Raw genomic sequence first — 15,534 nt, 5'->3', positions numbered from 1 at the left:
TTCTCTCTCTCCCTTTCTCTTTGCTTCCCCGTCTCTCTACCCTTCCCTCTTCCATTCTCCCCTCCCTCCCGCTCCTCCCTATCTGGCTTATCCTCAGGTTAATGGTATGTCAGCCGGGTGTTTGAGATCTGTTTTTCTGGGACACAACAGGCCGTGAAGGCGCAGGCCGCGTGGGCGGGCGGTGTGTGTCTCTGTCTGCGTGCATGAGTGTGTGCATGCATCTGTGTGTTTGTGAGTGTGTGCGCCAACTGGAGGATGAGTCAGGTGATCCTATCTCTCCCAGTCAGCCTATCGGACAGACAGCTTCACGACCTCCGAGCAGCTTTTCCTTCAAGGCGGGGGTTCTCAAACGTTTTGGGGCCAGGGACCCCTTTTGTGATAGCAAATTCATCAGGGACCTCCTCATAATCAGAACAAAACTGGAGTGAGATATTTTTTGTGTGCTAAGACTTTACCATGACGTTGGCAGTCCATGGCCTGATGAACCAAGTCTCGAGCTCCGGGGAGGAACATTTAAAAGACACGCCTCTTGGCATCGGAGAGATCATATTTCAGTTTTGAAGCAAATTTCCTGCAATTCTACACATTTTGCCATGAGGCAGTTGTGAAAACTTTGCAGTTTTATTTAAACCTTAAATCACAGTCCATTATGAAAAACATTTGTATTTTTATTTTTAGGATTTCAAGTTTTGAGTGTGTAATAGGTGTGGACACCAATATCCCTGTGAGCTTCCCAGGCCCATGTTGCCCAGGGTTAAGAACATACATTCTAGATTAATATTACATTGTATTGTCTTGTATTACACCCTTTAAACTTATTCCATGGATCCCTTGGCCAAAATTGATTTAATCTGTTGTTGTTAGTAGTATTCATTAAAAAAAAATTAAAAAATCAGATCTGGCTGTGTACCCCCTGCAGTCCCTCCGCAAACCCCACTTTGAGAACCTCTGCTATAAGAATAGCCAACACAGACACAGCCCCACGTCCCTTGATGTTCAAAGACTGAGCGGCGCCTGTTTTGTTTGTGCCATTGTACACGCGTTTCAACCAGATTTTGGTTCAATTGTATGCTTTAATGTCTGTATAACAATGAGTCTTAACCTTGTGATGTGGAATTTTGTTTGAAGGTGTAGAGTTTAAACTGTGCTGCACTATCTGAATGTGTCTTCCTGTGTTGGTTTCAGGAGAGCTGATATGGGGGATAGATGAGACACTACTTCAGTTGGAGGAAGTGTTGCACCTGTACAGAAATGGATTTTACCTACAGAACAGCACACAGACGCACAGAGCAGGTACATATGCATGCAAACACAAATACATACATACAGTACACACACATGTGCACGCATGCACATTACATACCCACTCCCACCCGCATACACACACATGCACGCACACGCACAGCCAAACACGCATACACACTGTCATACCACAGCAAATCCAGTACATCATTCCTCTGTTCCCATGCATTCCTGTGTAAGATAACAGTCTAATGTAATTAAACCCAGCAGTGCATCCTACACACACACTGTGCTAGATATCAGCTCATACGGTAATATAGTTGCATAACTGGCTGGACTCCCCTGGACTTTCCGTGTCCTGGACTACCCCTTTCAATTGGCTATATGTCTGGGCTACTGGCATTTATCCCCTCGACGGACACACCAATGCCTAAGTCTGGGGTTGGAACTGCCACATAACAGACTGGAGGGCCCGTGAAGATGGCCATATATGGACTGCCCTTAGAGGGGCTGGTGTGTGCGTGTGCGTGTGCGTGTGCGTGCGTGCGTGCGTGTGTGTGTGTGTGTGTGCGTGCGTGCGTGTGTGTGTGTGTGTGTAGGTGAGTACGCCTAGAGGCCCAGGGGGGTGAAGTAAGGAGAGAAAGAGGGGTCTGATCAGATATGCTCCGGACAAATGGAATGAGATTAAAAAGATTCCACTTCATATAACGGGAGGGAACTCAGTGGGGGATGGGAGAGACGGACAGCTCTGGTAATCCCAGGGTGCATTTGGGGGGGGGGGGGGGGGGGGGGGGGGGGGGGGAGGTTAGACTGAGTGAGCTCTCCCTCTCTCCCGCTCAGTTCTCATCTACTGTATGTTCAAAATCTTTCCTTCTCTATCCTTTCACCTTTCTCCATTCCTCTATCTGGAGGAGGCAGTTTTCATTTTCTAATGTTGACTTGGTGTCCCTTGCTCTTCTTCATTTACTTTCACATGTTCTTTCTCTCTCCATTCCTTCGTGTCAAATCGCCTCCCTCCATTGGCAGTGTAAAGCAGATTCAGACAGTTGTTGACTGACGAGTGTTCGCAGCCCAAGGGCCCAACACAACTGGGTCTGCTTAGCTATTCACAAAGACACTGCTGCTCCAGTAGGCCTCTCACTCCCCAGTCCGCACCTTGAGCTCCTCTCTCACTGACACAGAACACTATTACTATAACTATTACACAGGAACACAGGCAGGGTCTTTCTCAGTGGCTACCCAGCTATCACATTTGGTTCCTTGGAAGTTGGGGGAACGTATGCTTTTGGTTTCACATTGGTTGTGGGAACAAAGCCATTAATTTACTGAATGGTAAAATTGAATATTTTTAAGACGTTCTGAGAACAGAAGTGACAATTTAGCCTTTTCTGGGAATGTTATTTTTTAGGTTGCCAGGAAGTTCTGAGAATGTTTTACTCTAGTTTCTTGAATGTTTTCCTGTGAGGTTTTATTAACACTATGAAAACGTAATTATAGGTTATTTGGATGTTTTTTAATAACTTCCTTAAACTGAATGTTTCACTAAGATTTTTAAAAAACACTGCTAGCTTATTCTGAGTTAACTCTTTTGAACTCACAGATAGGACACATAGAAATTAACTTCCTTAAGCATCATGCAACACACATTTTTATATGGCACCAGTGAGATTCAAACCTATAATCTTCTGCTCTCTATCCATGTAATTAGTCCACTGCACCACCAGGATGGAGCTAGCATGCCATGATGTTCTGCTGTTCATTTTAGTCTATTCAAACAGACTCCATTTCAAATCAAACAAGCGCTCATTAAGATCAGGTGTGGCCAACACATTTGAACACCCTTAACAAGATGGAGAAAGTATGTTTATGTTTTTAAATAACATGCATAGAACGTTTTCTGAAAGTTACTGATGTTTCCTTATGGTTTTTATGGACATTTGTATATTTTCTCAGAACATGACTTTAAATAGAACCATGAGGAAACCTGTAGGAAACGTTATGCTGAAGTACTGACATTCCCACAGAAGAACGTTGCTTCTTAACGTTCTTGGAACAATTTGAGAGCATGACTTTGAATAGAACCATGAGGGAACCCGTAGGAAACGTTATGCTGAAGAACTGAAATTCCCACAGAAGAACGTTGCTTCTTAACGTTCTTGGAACAATTTGAGAGCATGACTTTGAATAGAACCATGAGGGAACCCGTAGGAAACGTTATGCTGAAGAACTGAAATTCCCACAGAAGAACGTTGTTTCATAACATTCTCTGACCTATTTGAGAACATTCCCAATGCCAGACCAGTTGGAGAACATTCCTAGAACTTTTAGGAAACGTTCTGTTAAAGTAATGAAATACAGAGAAACTGAGAATGTTCCAAAGCCAAGCAACTATCCTGCACCATTCCCAGAAAGTTGTGGGAAGGTTGTATGTAGGGCTGTTGTGGTGACCGTATCACTGCTACACCTGAAGGCAATCAAATTCTACGTGACCGCTTAGTCACGGTAATTAGGCTTCTCCAACCTCTGATGCTGCTGATGGTCATTAGTAGCCTACCAAACTTGCCAACTGCCTGGCACTCAGCACTCTCTAATCACTTTGACATCAATGCAAATGTAATTGGAAATCTAACCAAACACTTCATGAGAGGTCATGAGCTCATGTTGCGCAACATTTCTATAGGTTATGCAATTGCGCAAGAAAACAGTTGATGGCCTCTATTAAAAATAGGAGGATTCCATCAGCTTTCTATAGGCTAGGCCTACTATATTTATTTCTCAACTTTCCTAATATTAAGCACATTGCTTCTATTTACAACAGGAGTATAGCCTACCTGGCTGGCATGAAAATAAGCCACTGGGAAAAGCGTCCTCCATTCGCTATTTAAGTGCAGAGATAACATGTATTTTTTTCCCCTGCCCCTGTTTCGAAACAGGTGCATGATAATGGTCCATTCTAAATCTATTATTTAGTATATGTAAAGACAAGATTAATTCAAGAATAGTCTGATGGATGACAATATTAGCCTATCACTGAATGATGACCAGCGTAAGGCAAGAAACAATGCCTTTTTTTTGTGACGTTATCGAATCATAGCCGCACACCTTATGAAGCCTAGACCATAGGCCTATACAGTATGTTTTGATAAGGTTTGTATCACAACTAAAGTGGACAAATAACTTCTTAAAATGAAGCACATTAATCTGCTTTACAAGGGGTGTAGAGCCTAACTGGCATACATACGCAGCGTGTGAGTTTCAAGTTTGGGGAAGATCATTTTCACCTTAAAAATGCACCTTTATAATAAAAACATTACATGCATAATCACATTTGTAGTCACTTTTGATAATGGTGTTTTCACGCTAATAGCATACTCCCTTGCGTTTGCGCTTATAATGTGAATAAATAGCCTAATAGTTTAGCATCATTTTAAGCTAAACGTTCTGATCTGTTGCGTCAGCCTCATTGCTTGAAAATTGTTTTTTGATGATAGTGGTTGTGTTAATTTGGGATCTATCGCATCCCACAACTGTCCCAGACTATGTTTGGAATATTTATTTCTCCCACAGAATAGAGTAGGTCAACCTTTGTACTGGGGGATAGTAGATTGACATAGGCTAGTGTTTTTGCTGTTCGTTAGGCCTACTCATCTTGTTGGCTGACGAAAAGTAAATGTGGACAGTTTTTCCAACATCTTCAATATGCACCTCGGAATTGGTTAAGGATGCGTGCATTTGCGTTCCCGATGTGTCTGTCTTCACTTGTAGCCTATGAGAAAGACCCGTAGCCATGTGAGTGAGAGGTGCTTCGGGGCATGCACTCAGGGAGAAGGGCTGCAAAAGGCATGGATTTTTTTAGGGTGCATTACGGCCACACAAATTGGATGCCACCGGGAAATTCTCAAAATGTGAATGAAAGACTGATGAAGTGTGTACAGCCTGCGCAAAAAACTAAGCAGAGCTCTTGCCTTTCAAGCGACTTTACTCAACCGAAAGGTTGCAAGTTCGAATCCCCGAGCTGACAAGGTACAAATCTGTCGTTCTGCCCCTGAATAGGCAGTTAACCCACTGTTCCTAGGCCGTCATTGAAAATAAGAATTTGTTCTTAACTGACTTGCCTAGTAAAAAAATAAAAAAATCATCATTAGAATCTCATCATGCAGCCTTACAATGTATTAAAAAACAAAACATATAGCCCAACGTTTGTAAAACAACTAAATGTACATTAATAACTCTAAATTAAGTATATTGGAATACCTATTTATTTTTTAACTGCTCAACACAGTAGCCACATGTGCGAATTCCCTCAAATCGTTTGGAGAAAATATCCTTTCCATTTTATTCAGCTTTGTTAAATTTTATTCTTCATACTATAAAATAATATTAAATAATGCCATGGAATTCTAAACAAATCGTGTCTGCTAAATGAGCCAGTGTAGCATACAGCCAGCCATATGGCATAACCAGATCAGGACCTAACATAAGGACAACTCACAGTATCTTATTCTGTTCTTCTGATATATACTATATTTTCTTCATATCATGTTTCTTTAGATCTGTCTAAAAATAAATAATGGATTTATTGTGAAGGTGTAGACTATATTACATGGATTTATTAGACTAAAATGTACAGGTTCCAAATGTCTGCATTAGTGGCTTGAGGTGGAAGCCAGGAGATGCTAAATGTGTATATGTTAATTAACGGTCAATTACCATGAGACTGACAGTTATTTGCTTGACAATCACCAGCTGATGAAATTTTGTGACCGCCACAGCCCTAGTTGTATGCAAACTAACCATAGGACAACCACGCTCTCACCAAGCTATAAGAAACATATGGTTCTCAGAACGTTATGTGTTTGCTGGGGAAGTGTTCGCCCATGCAGGGCTTCCCTGTGGAATGTGGCCTTGCATCATGTGATTTTTCTGCAATTACACACATGGACATGCCTACTTCCTTGCGCCCTCCTTCCCTTCATTCCTCCATCCCTCCCCTTCCCTCTCCCTGTCATGCCATTCCTGGAGCTATTAAGTCCTGCATTTTCAGAAAGTGAGAGCTACGTTAAGCATTTAAATATGGCCATAAAGTGTCCAATAGTTGTAGTTATTGATTGTCTGCTGCCACGCATGCAGAGGGGCCAGCTTGTGTGTGTGTGTGTGTGTGTGTGTGTGTGTGTGTGTGTGTGCGTGCGTGCGTGCGTGTGTGTGTGTGTGTGCATATGTGTGCATATGTGTACCTCCACATAATAAATCGCGGACAGGTGTGCCTGGAGAGACATACTCTCCTTTCCCCCTCCCTCCATTTAAAGGCCATCTTTCTTCCTCCTCTTCAAACAGGGATGTAAACCCTCCCTGTAAATCACCAGGACTACTCCTGGTCCAGCCAGGCATGACACTTAAAAAAAAGAGAAGTAGAAAAACATAGTAGGTAACGGAGAGAGAAAGTGAAAGAAAGAGAAAGCTGGACTCAATGATTCATGCTTCATAGGCTGGGAGGCTTTTAAAGGAGCGGGGGGACTTGCTTTGAGCGGCCCTTCTCATTAGGCCCATTGTCACAGTCCTGTGAAGCTTAGTTAAACCCACAGAAGATAGGACAAGTGGATCCTGATTGTGTAGAGGAAGTACAGATGCTCAAACTGCTTCATGTACAGCATGAATGCTGTCTCAGTTAAAATCACAACTTATAGGTTATTGAAATAATGATTTATTTGCTGATTTATGGAGCCATACTAACCAGTACATACATACATTCATTATCATACACATACCGTGCCTTCGGGAAAGTATTCAAACCCCTTGACTTGTTTCACATTTTGTTACTTTACAGCTTTATTCTAAAATTGATTAAATTGTTTTTTTCCCCCTCATCAATCTACACACAATACCCCAAAATGACAAAGCACATAGTTAAAAAATATTTTTCCTTATTTATTAAACATAAATAAAACTAAAATGTCACATTTCCATAAGTATTCAGACCCTTTACTCAGTACTTTGTTCAAGCACCTTCGGCAGTGATTACAGCCTCGAGTCTTCTTGGGTATGACGCTACAAGATTGGCACACCTGTATTTGGGGAGTTTCTCTCATTCGTCTTTGCAGATCCTCTCAAGCTCTGTTAGGTTGGATGAGGAGTATTGATGCACAGATATTTTCAGGTCTCAAGTTCGGGTCACACAAACACATTCAGAGACTTGTCTCCTGCGTTGTCTTGGCTGTGTGTTTAGGGTCTGTCCTGTTGGTAGGTGAACCTTCGCCCCAGTCTGAGGTCCTGAGCGCTCTGGAGCATGTTTTCCTCAAGGATCTCTCTGTACGTTGCTCCTTTCATCTTTCCCTCGATCCTGACTAGTCTCTCAGTCCCTGCCACTGAAAAATACCACCACAGCATGATGCTGCCACCACCATGCATCACCGTAGGGATGGTGCCAGGTTTCCTCCAGACGTGACTCTTGGCATTCAGGCCAGAGAGTTCCATCTTGGCTTCATCTGACCAGATAATCTTGTTTCTCATGGTCTGAGAGTCTTTAGGTGCCTTTTAGCAAACTCCCAAGCGGGCTGTCATGTGCCTTTTACTGAGGAGTGGCTTCTGTCTGGTCACTCTACAATAAAGGCCTGATTGGTGGAGTGCTGCAGAGATGGCTGTCCTTCTGGAAGGTTCTCTAGAGTTCTTTCAGAGTGACCATCGGGTTCTTGGTCACCTCCCTGAGGTCAGCTCTAGGAAGAGTCTTGGTGGTTCCAAACTTGTTCCATTTATGAATGATGGCCACTGTGTTCTTGGGAACTTCAATGCTGCAGAAATGTTTTGTTACCCATCCCCAGATCTGTGCCTCGACACATTCCTGACCCGGAGCTCTACAGACAATTACTTCGACCTCATAGGTTGGTTTTTGCTCTGACATGCACTGTCTACTGTGGGACCTTATATAGACAGGTGTGTGCCTTTTCAAATCGTGTTAAATCAATTGAATTTACCACAGGTGGACTCCAATCAAGTTGTAGAAACATCTCAAGGATGATCAATGGAAACAGGATGCACCTGAGCTCAATTTCGAGTCTCAAAGCAAAGTCTCAAAGTGTCTGAATACTTATGTAAGTGAGGTATTTCTGTTATTTATTTTAATACATTTGCAAAAATGTCTAAAAACCTGATTTCACTTTGTCATTATGGGGTATTGTGTGTAGATTGATGAACATTTTTGAATATTTAGAATAAGGCTGTAACGTAACAAAATGTGGAAAAAGTCAGGGGGTCTGAATACTTCCCCAAGGCACTGTACATACATGCACAAGCATGCAAGCACACACATACAAGCACACACAGACGCACACACACACGCACACATGCACTCACACACATATGCACGTGCACGTGCACACACACACACACACACACACACACACACACATGGCTATCCTGCTGACTGGACTGTGTAGAGTGTGGTTTCTATCCATTAGAACCACAGTGTAATCATAGCCATATGGGATGAGACAGAGGAAAACCTCACTATTAGCATCCTAAGACCAGCATAACAATGGCCTGTAATCATAGTCAGTGATGTTTCTAACCACTAGAAAAAGTAGCATAGAACAATTGTGTTTTATTTGACTTAACTTCGTGAGAATGACAATTGCCACACATCAATCAAGCTACATATGCAGGATCTTAATTTGATCACCCTGTCGCAGGAGAACTTTCAGGGAATTTAAAACTCGTTGTGTATTTGACGTTTAAAAAGGCTTCTGAAGACTTGATTTTCCCTCACAAAAAATGTATCAGCCCCTACAAAAATAATCCACATATTAATTCACATTTACTGTTGCTGCAGGATTTTTTTCCTGCTGTAGAAAACACTAAAATCCAGAGCATGACCGTGTTATGTGCATATTCCAAAGAATCATATACATTATTGAAGTCTGATCATTCAAACTACTTACTGATACTTGTATACGGTTAGTTGCATCTAAGTTGCAAAGACTGTTCCACAGGTAGCCATGCACTCAATAGGATCTTTTCCATCTCAGATCCAGCTAACCATGTCTGGTCGGGCTTAATCAGTAATGTACTCTGGTTGTACAGTATGTCTATGTAGTTATTGTTCCACGTGAGAACACTCGGAGATATAAGACTTGCTCTACTGAGCATAAAACCCAGGACACTAAAACAGGTTATTCATTATAGAGAAAAAGACTTTGAATTTGTACAACATACAGCTATTAACAGTTGGCTACCAGCAGTAGTTTGATATGGGCCTGGGCAAAGGAAAACTATTTAATTCTATTGACTTTACTGTTCATTTGTTTCCTATTTTAGATGGATGTTTTTGCTTTTATTTATTGTTCGTCGACAAACGTACAGTTGAAGTCGGAAGTTTACATACACTAAGGTTGGAGTCATTAAAACTCATTTTTCAACCACTCCACAAATTTCTTGTTAACAAACTATAGTTTTGGCAAGTCGGTTAGGACATCTACTTCATGCATGACAAGAGTCATTTTTCCAACAATTGTTTACAGACAGATTCTTTCACTTATAATTCACTGTATCACAATTCCAGTGGGTCAGAAGTTCACATACACTAAGTTGACTGTGCCTTTAAACAGCTTGGAAAATTCCAGAAAATTATGTCATGGCTTTAGAAGCTTCTGATAGGCTAATTGATATAATTTGAGTCAATTGGAGGTGTACCTGTGGATGTATTTCAAGGCCTACCGTCAAACTCAGTGCCTCTTTGCTTGACATCATGGGAAAATCTAAAGAAATCAACCAAGACCTAAAAAAAAAATTGTAGACCTCCACAAGTCTGGTTCATCCTTGGGAGCAATTTCCAAATGCCTGAAGGTACCACGTTCATCTGTACAAACAATAGTACGCAAGTATAAACATCATGGTACCACCCAGCCGTCATACCGCTCAGGAAGGAGACGTGTTCTGTCTCCTAGAGTTGAACGTACTTTGGTGCGAAAAGTACAAATCAATCCCAGAACAACAGCAAAGGACCTTGTGAAGATTCTGGAGGAAACAGGTACAAAAGTAAAACGAGTCCTATATCGACATAACCTGAAAGGCCGCTCAGCAAGGAAGAAGACACTGCTCCAAAACCACCATTTAAAAGCCAGGCTACGGTTTGCAACTGCACATGGGGACAAAGATCTTACTTTTTGGAGAAATGTCCTCTGGTCTGATGAAACAAAAATAGAACTGTTGGCCATAATGACCAGCATTATGATTGGAGTAAAAAAGGGGGATGCTTGCAAGCCAAAGAACATCATCCCAACCGTGAAGCACAGGGGTGGCAGCATCATGTTGTGGGGGTGCTTTGCTGCAGGAGGGACTGGTGCACTTCACAAAATAGATGGCAACATGAGGAAGGAAAATTATGTGGATATATTGAAACAACATCTCAAGACATCAGTCAGGAAGTTAAAGCTTGGTCGCAAATGGGTCTTCCGAATGGACAATGACCCCCCCACCATACTTCCAAAGATGTGGCAAAATGGCTTAAGGACAACAAAGTCAAGGTATTGGAGTGGCCATCACAAAGCCTTGACCTCAAACCTATAGAACATTTGTGGACAGAACTGAAAAAGCATGTCCGAGCAAGGAGGCCTACAAACCTGACTCATTTACACCAGCTCAGTCAGGAGGTGTGGGCCAAAATTCACCCAACTTATTGTGAGAAGCTTGTGGAAGGCTATCCGAAATGTTGGACCTAAGTTAAACAATTTAAAGGCAATGCTACCAAATACTAATTGAGTGTATGTGAACTTATGACCCACTGGGAATGTGATGAAAGAAATAAAAGCTGAAATAAATCATTCTCTCTACAATTATTCTGACATTTCACATTCTTAAAATAAAGTGGTGATCCTAACTGACCTAAGGCAGTGAACTTTAACTCTGATTAAATGTCAGGAATTGTGAAAAATTGAGTTTAAATGTATTTGGCTAAGGTGTATGTGAACTTCTGACTTCATCTGTATATTGTTAGTGGATCCTCAGGGGAACTCTGAATCTGGTTAAAACAATCTTGATCTTTTTTCATTCACTCTATTATACAATTTGATGAAAGTTATGTTACTATATTGCCATGGTAAATGTACATTTAAATTGCAACTTAGGTCTGTCTACACATGTATTACTTCAAAATGTAATCCCATTTGATTTGTATGTTTTAAATCAATCGCCCTTTTCTATTTTCGGGATCCTGAGTAACGCAGCGGTCTAAGGCACTGCATAGCAGTGATAGAGGCATCACTACAGACCCGGGTTCGATCCCGGGCTGTATCACAACCGGCCGTGATCAGGAGTCCCATAGGTCGGTGCACAATTGGCCGAGTGTCGTCTGGGTTAGGCCGGGGTAGGCGTTCATTGTAAATAAGAATTTGTTCTTAACTTACTTGCCTAATTAAATAAAGGTTAAAAAATATATATACAGTATATATAATAATATTTTAAAGTGGTCCCGTTTAAGATTTAGGATTAGAATGATAAAAACAGAGAAGACAAATAGAGAGAAGAGAAAGAATTTGAGAGGTATTCTAGTGTGGTCCTCATTCCTGGGCCCTTCAGACCACTCTCCCTTTATCTCTCTTTCCCCCCTTTCTCTCTTCTGCTCTCTCTGTCACTCCTGAGTTCAGTTTGCCCAGGGTCGTGGTTGCCGTGGCAACCATTGTAGAAAAGTGGCCTTTACAATGTGTGTCAGACAGTTAGTGGGGCAAAGGGAGGGTGAGATAGGAGAAGGGGAGTGTGAGTGTGTGTGTGCCGTGTCTGTGTGTGTGTGGGGGGGAGGGTGAGAGGGGGGGTGGCGTCGAGGATCACAGAAGACATGTCAGCCTCTCACTCCCCAATAGCTCCATTGCACTCCCTCTGACAGACAGACAAAACAGAGCCCCCACGCTCACACAATGACCTACCTCATTACACGCGTGCAGGACCCTCAGTGCATCTACACCCTGCCAGTGACAGACACACACACACACACACACACACACACACACACCCTTCCTTGCTAACTAAATTCCTTCTCCGCTCCAGACTATAAGCGTGTAGTGGATGCCTCTATTCCCGGGGAGAACTACCGCTGCTGGCCATCCTATCAGCACGATGGATGTCTGCTGTCAGTCTACAGCATCACAGAGGCTATTGGTGTATGTGAGAGCCACGCCCAGTGCCGAGCATTTGTACTGACCAATCAGACAACCTGGACAGGTAAGAGTTAAATGAATGTGTTCACGCTACAGTGTTATCATTGTATTGTACACACACACACACACACACACACACACACACACACACACACACACACACACACACACACACACACACACACACACACACACACACACACACACACACACACACACACACACACACACTTACTTGGAGCGCAGTCTGAAGGGGGCACATCAGCATGGCAATCACTAATCGTTATTGAACCAGGCCAGCACTTTCACATTCATTCTCTTCACTCTTCATCCTCTCCTCCCCTGTCATACAGTATATCTCTCACCGCATCTCTGGCATTGTACGATTGTCATCGCATTCATGCAATTAACCAACCATACATTGTAGAAGGGAAGCACGTGCTAGGGTACATTCCGTTCATCTAACATAAAGTCTTCAACTTTACGGTCTCTCCTACTTTTCTACTTTTTATTCAGGTTTACTTTTTTTCTTCTTCTCTGTCTACAGGTCACCAGCTTGTATTCTTCAAGACAGGCCCTGCCAGTCTAAACTCTGCCAAGGGACGGGTCACTTACGTCAGAGTGGGCAGCTGAACCAAAGGAGAGGGAGGAGACTTAACTACCAAACCTTCCTCTGATTGGCTAACCTGATCCTGGGGCATGCCCTCACAGCATAGTGAGCCACCCCATTGGATGGGTCTGGCAGAGGGAGTGTAAGATGGATCCTAGACCACACCCTCCAGTGTGAACCTCCACGGGCCATAAAGAAGGCTAACCCAAACCAGCTCCTGCTGAAGTGCAATAATAACTCAAGGAGAACATTTATCGTAACATAGATGTTGATGATCTGTCCTCCATTCAATGCTTAAACGTGACTATTTTTCGGGTTGTGCAGATTTTTTAGCTCAGGGTATGCTGAGGTTACCCTCCTAGCTAAGAGGGGTGAGAATGTACCCCTGTGGTCAGATGCCCCTCCTTTGCCCCCTAAACTACCTTCACATATCTGGTCAAAAGGATCTCCTTCTGGTACTGTAGAGTGTTTAATAATCATTCTGTGAAGGTTTCGAGGCGGCCTCAGTACGAACCATCAGCCAACCATCGAACCATAGGAAAGGTACTCAACAAACACATTCCAGAAAAACTTCCAAATTAGTGTTGGGTTCAATCTGTATCGCTGAAGGTCAGTGCTATAGCGTGATTTACATGGAAAGGCCGTGTTCCCGCGTGAGCGGAGATTGCGTTCCCGGTAAAGGCTGCGTATGTCGGCTCAATCGGAAATGACCTTTACATTTTAGCGATACAGACTGAATCGAGCCCTTGGACTTGTTCAATAGTGCGTCTCCATGCCATGTTCAGGCTTTATTCTAAGGTTCAGGCTTTATTCTAAGGTTCAGGCTTTATTCTAAGGTTCAGGCTTTATTCTAAGGTTCAGGCTTTATTCTAAGGTTCAGGCTTTATTCTAAGGTTCAGGCTTTTTTCTAAGGTTCAGGCTTTATTCTAAGGTTCAGGCTTTTTTCTAAGGTTCAGGCTTTATTCTAAGGTTCAGGCTTTTTTCTAAGGTTCAGGCTTTATTCTAAGGTTCAGGCTTTAACAAAGGTATTGGCAAAGGACGGATGTTCCAGTGTTACTGTGACGTCTTAGTCAGTGAATAAGCTCTTGTTTTTTTTTATTCTCCGACGTCTCTCTCTCTCTCTATTTCCTTTCCCTTCCTCGGTCTTGTGTTAGATCCACAGCACTTTCGATTAAGTCAAACAGGGGTTCTCTATGCTTTCAAAAAGCAACTCAATAAGCGATCGATTTCCACGTCTTGGTGGCTGAAGAATCTGTTCTTATAGAACAGGGGATTGTAACAGCTGAGTTATCAGATCAAATATCTTTTATTTCAATCCTATGTTTGATGAACACAAAGGCCTTGTTCTCGTATGGGAAAATCAAGGACTTGTTTGGAATATTGTGTCATTGTTGATTTTGCATGTTGACCAAATGTAATGTAGTGTAGTGACCTCCTTGAGAGGGTCACTTTTTTGATCATTTTGTATTTATTGAGGACAGTGTGTGTTGGCTCCTGTCCCACTCCTGGGTCGCGTTCATTAGGCACCAAACGGAAGAAAAGGGACTAAAACAGGAAGGGATTACCCAAACTTGTCCAAAATAAATTATAATTTTCGTTTTCTGTTGCAAAACGCTTTGCAATGGTTTGCCCTAATGAATATGACCCTGGGTTTAAAGCAAACACAGCAGGAAGTAATCTCCATCTATTCTAATTTCCTAAGGAAATGTGACATGAACCTTTAGATAAATAATCAGACAAGTATCAAAGAGCTCTTGCTTTCAGTGAAAGCAGAACATTGTGAATTTTTTTAACCAAAAGTGAATTCTACAAAATCTTTAACACTGTGTGGGCTGTTCATTGATGTATATAATGATGACAATGATGAGATGGCTATTTTTATATGGAAAAATACAAAACTTGTATAAGACATTTGTGTGTGTGTGTGTGTGTGTGTGTGTGTCTCTCTCTCTCTCTCTCTCTCTCTCTCTCTCTCTCTCTCTGTGTGTCTCTCTCTCTCTCTCTCTCTCTCTCTCTCTCTCTCTCTGTGTGTGTCTCTCTCTCTCTCTCTCTCTCTCTGTGTGTGTCTCTCTCTCTCTCTCTGTCTGTGATTATTTGAGTTACAGATCTTTTTATTTCATTACAGAAAAACCCTATGTAGTATATACAGTGCATTTGGAAAACATTTTGTCATGTTACATTCTTATCTTAAATTGATTAAATATATTTCCCCCTCATCAATCTACACACAATACCCCACAATGAAAAAGCAAAAACTTGTTTTTTTTTTATGTTAGCAAAGTTATAAATAAATGGAAAACTGAAATAGCTTATTTACGTAAGTATTTAGACCTTTTTGCTATGAGACTCGAAATTGAGCTCAGGTGCATCCTGTTTCCATTGATCATCCTTGAGATGCTTCTACAACTTGATTGGAGTCCACCTGTGGTAAATTCAATTGATTGGACACGATTTGGAAAGGCACACACCTGTCTATATAAGGTCCCACAGTTGACAGTGTATGTCAGAGCAAAAACCAACCCATGAGGTCAAAGTAATTGT

General features: G+C 42.1%; 1 protein-coding gene across 2 annotated transcripts in view; it reads left to right on the top strand.

The window, feature by feature from the left end:
• Window positions 1-14,904, top strand: part of LOC139416862 (protein kinase domain containing, cytoplasmic a) — a 34,849-nt gene extending 19,945 nt beyond the window's left edge. The window contains exons 5-8 of one of the 2 annotated variants that reach the window (XM_071166009.1): window positions 1,186-1,293; window positions 12,274-12,447; window positions 12,931-13,816; window positions 14,007-14,904. In XM_071166009.1, the coding sequence (XP_071022110.1) occupies window positions 1,186-1,293; window positions 12,274-12,447; window positions 12,931-13,016 (368 nt within the window). In that variant the 3' untranslated portion in view covers window positions 13,017-13,816; window positions 14,007-14,904. The remainder of the gene's footprint in view (window positions 1-1,185; window positions 1,294-12,273; window positions 12,448-12,930; window positions 13,817-14,006) is intronic. The other variant, XM_071166018.1, reaches the window with a different exon arrangement.
• The last annotated feature ends 630 nt before the right edge of the window (window positions 14,905-15,534 follow it).

Source organism: Oncorhynchus clarkii, chromosome 1, assembly GCF_045791955.1.
Source record: "Oncorhynchus clarkii lewisi isolate Uvic-CL-2024 chromosome 1, UVic_Ocla_1.0, whole genome shotgun sequence".
NCBI lineage: Eukaryota > Metazoa > Chordata > Actinopteri > Salmoniformes > Salmonidae > Oncorhynchus > Oncorhynchus clarkii.
This window is presented reverse-complemented; position numbering and strand designations above follow the sequence as displayed.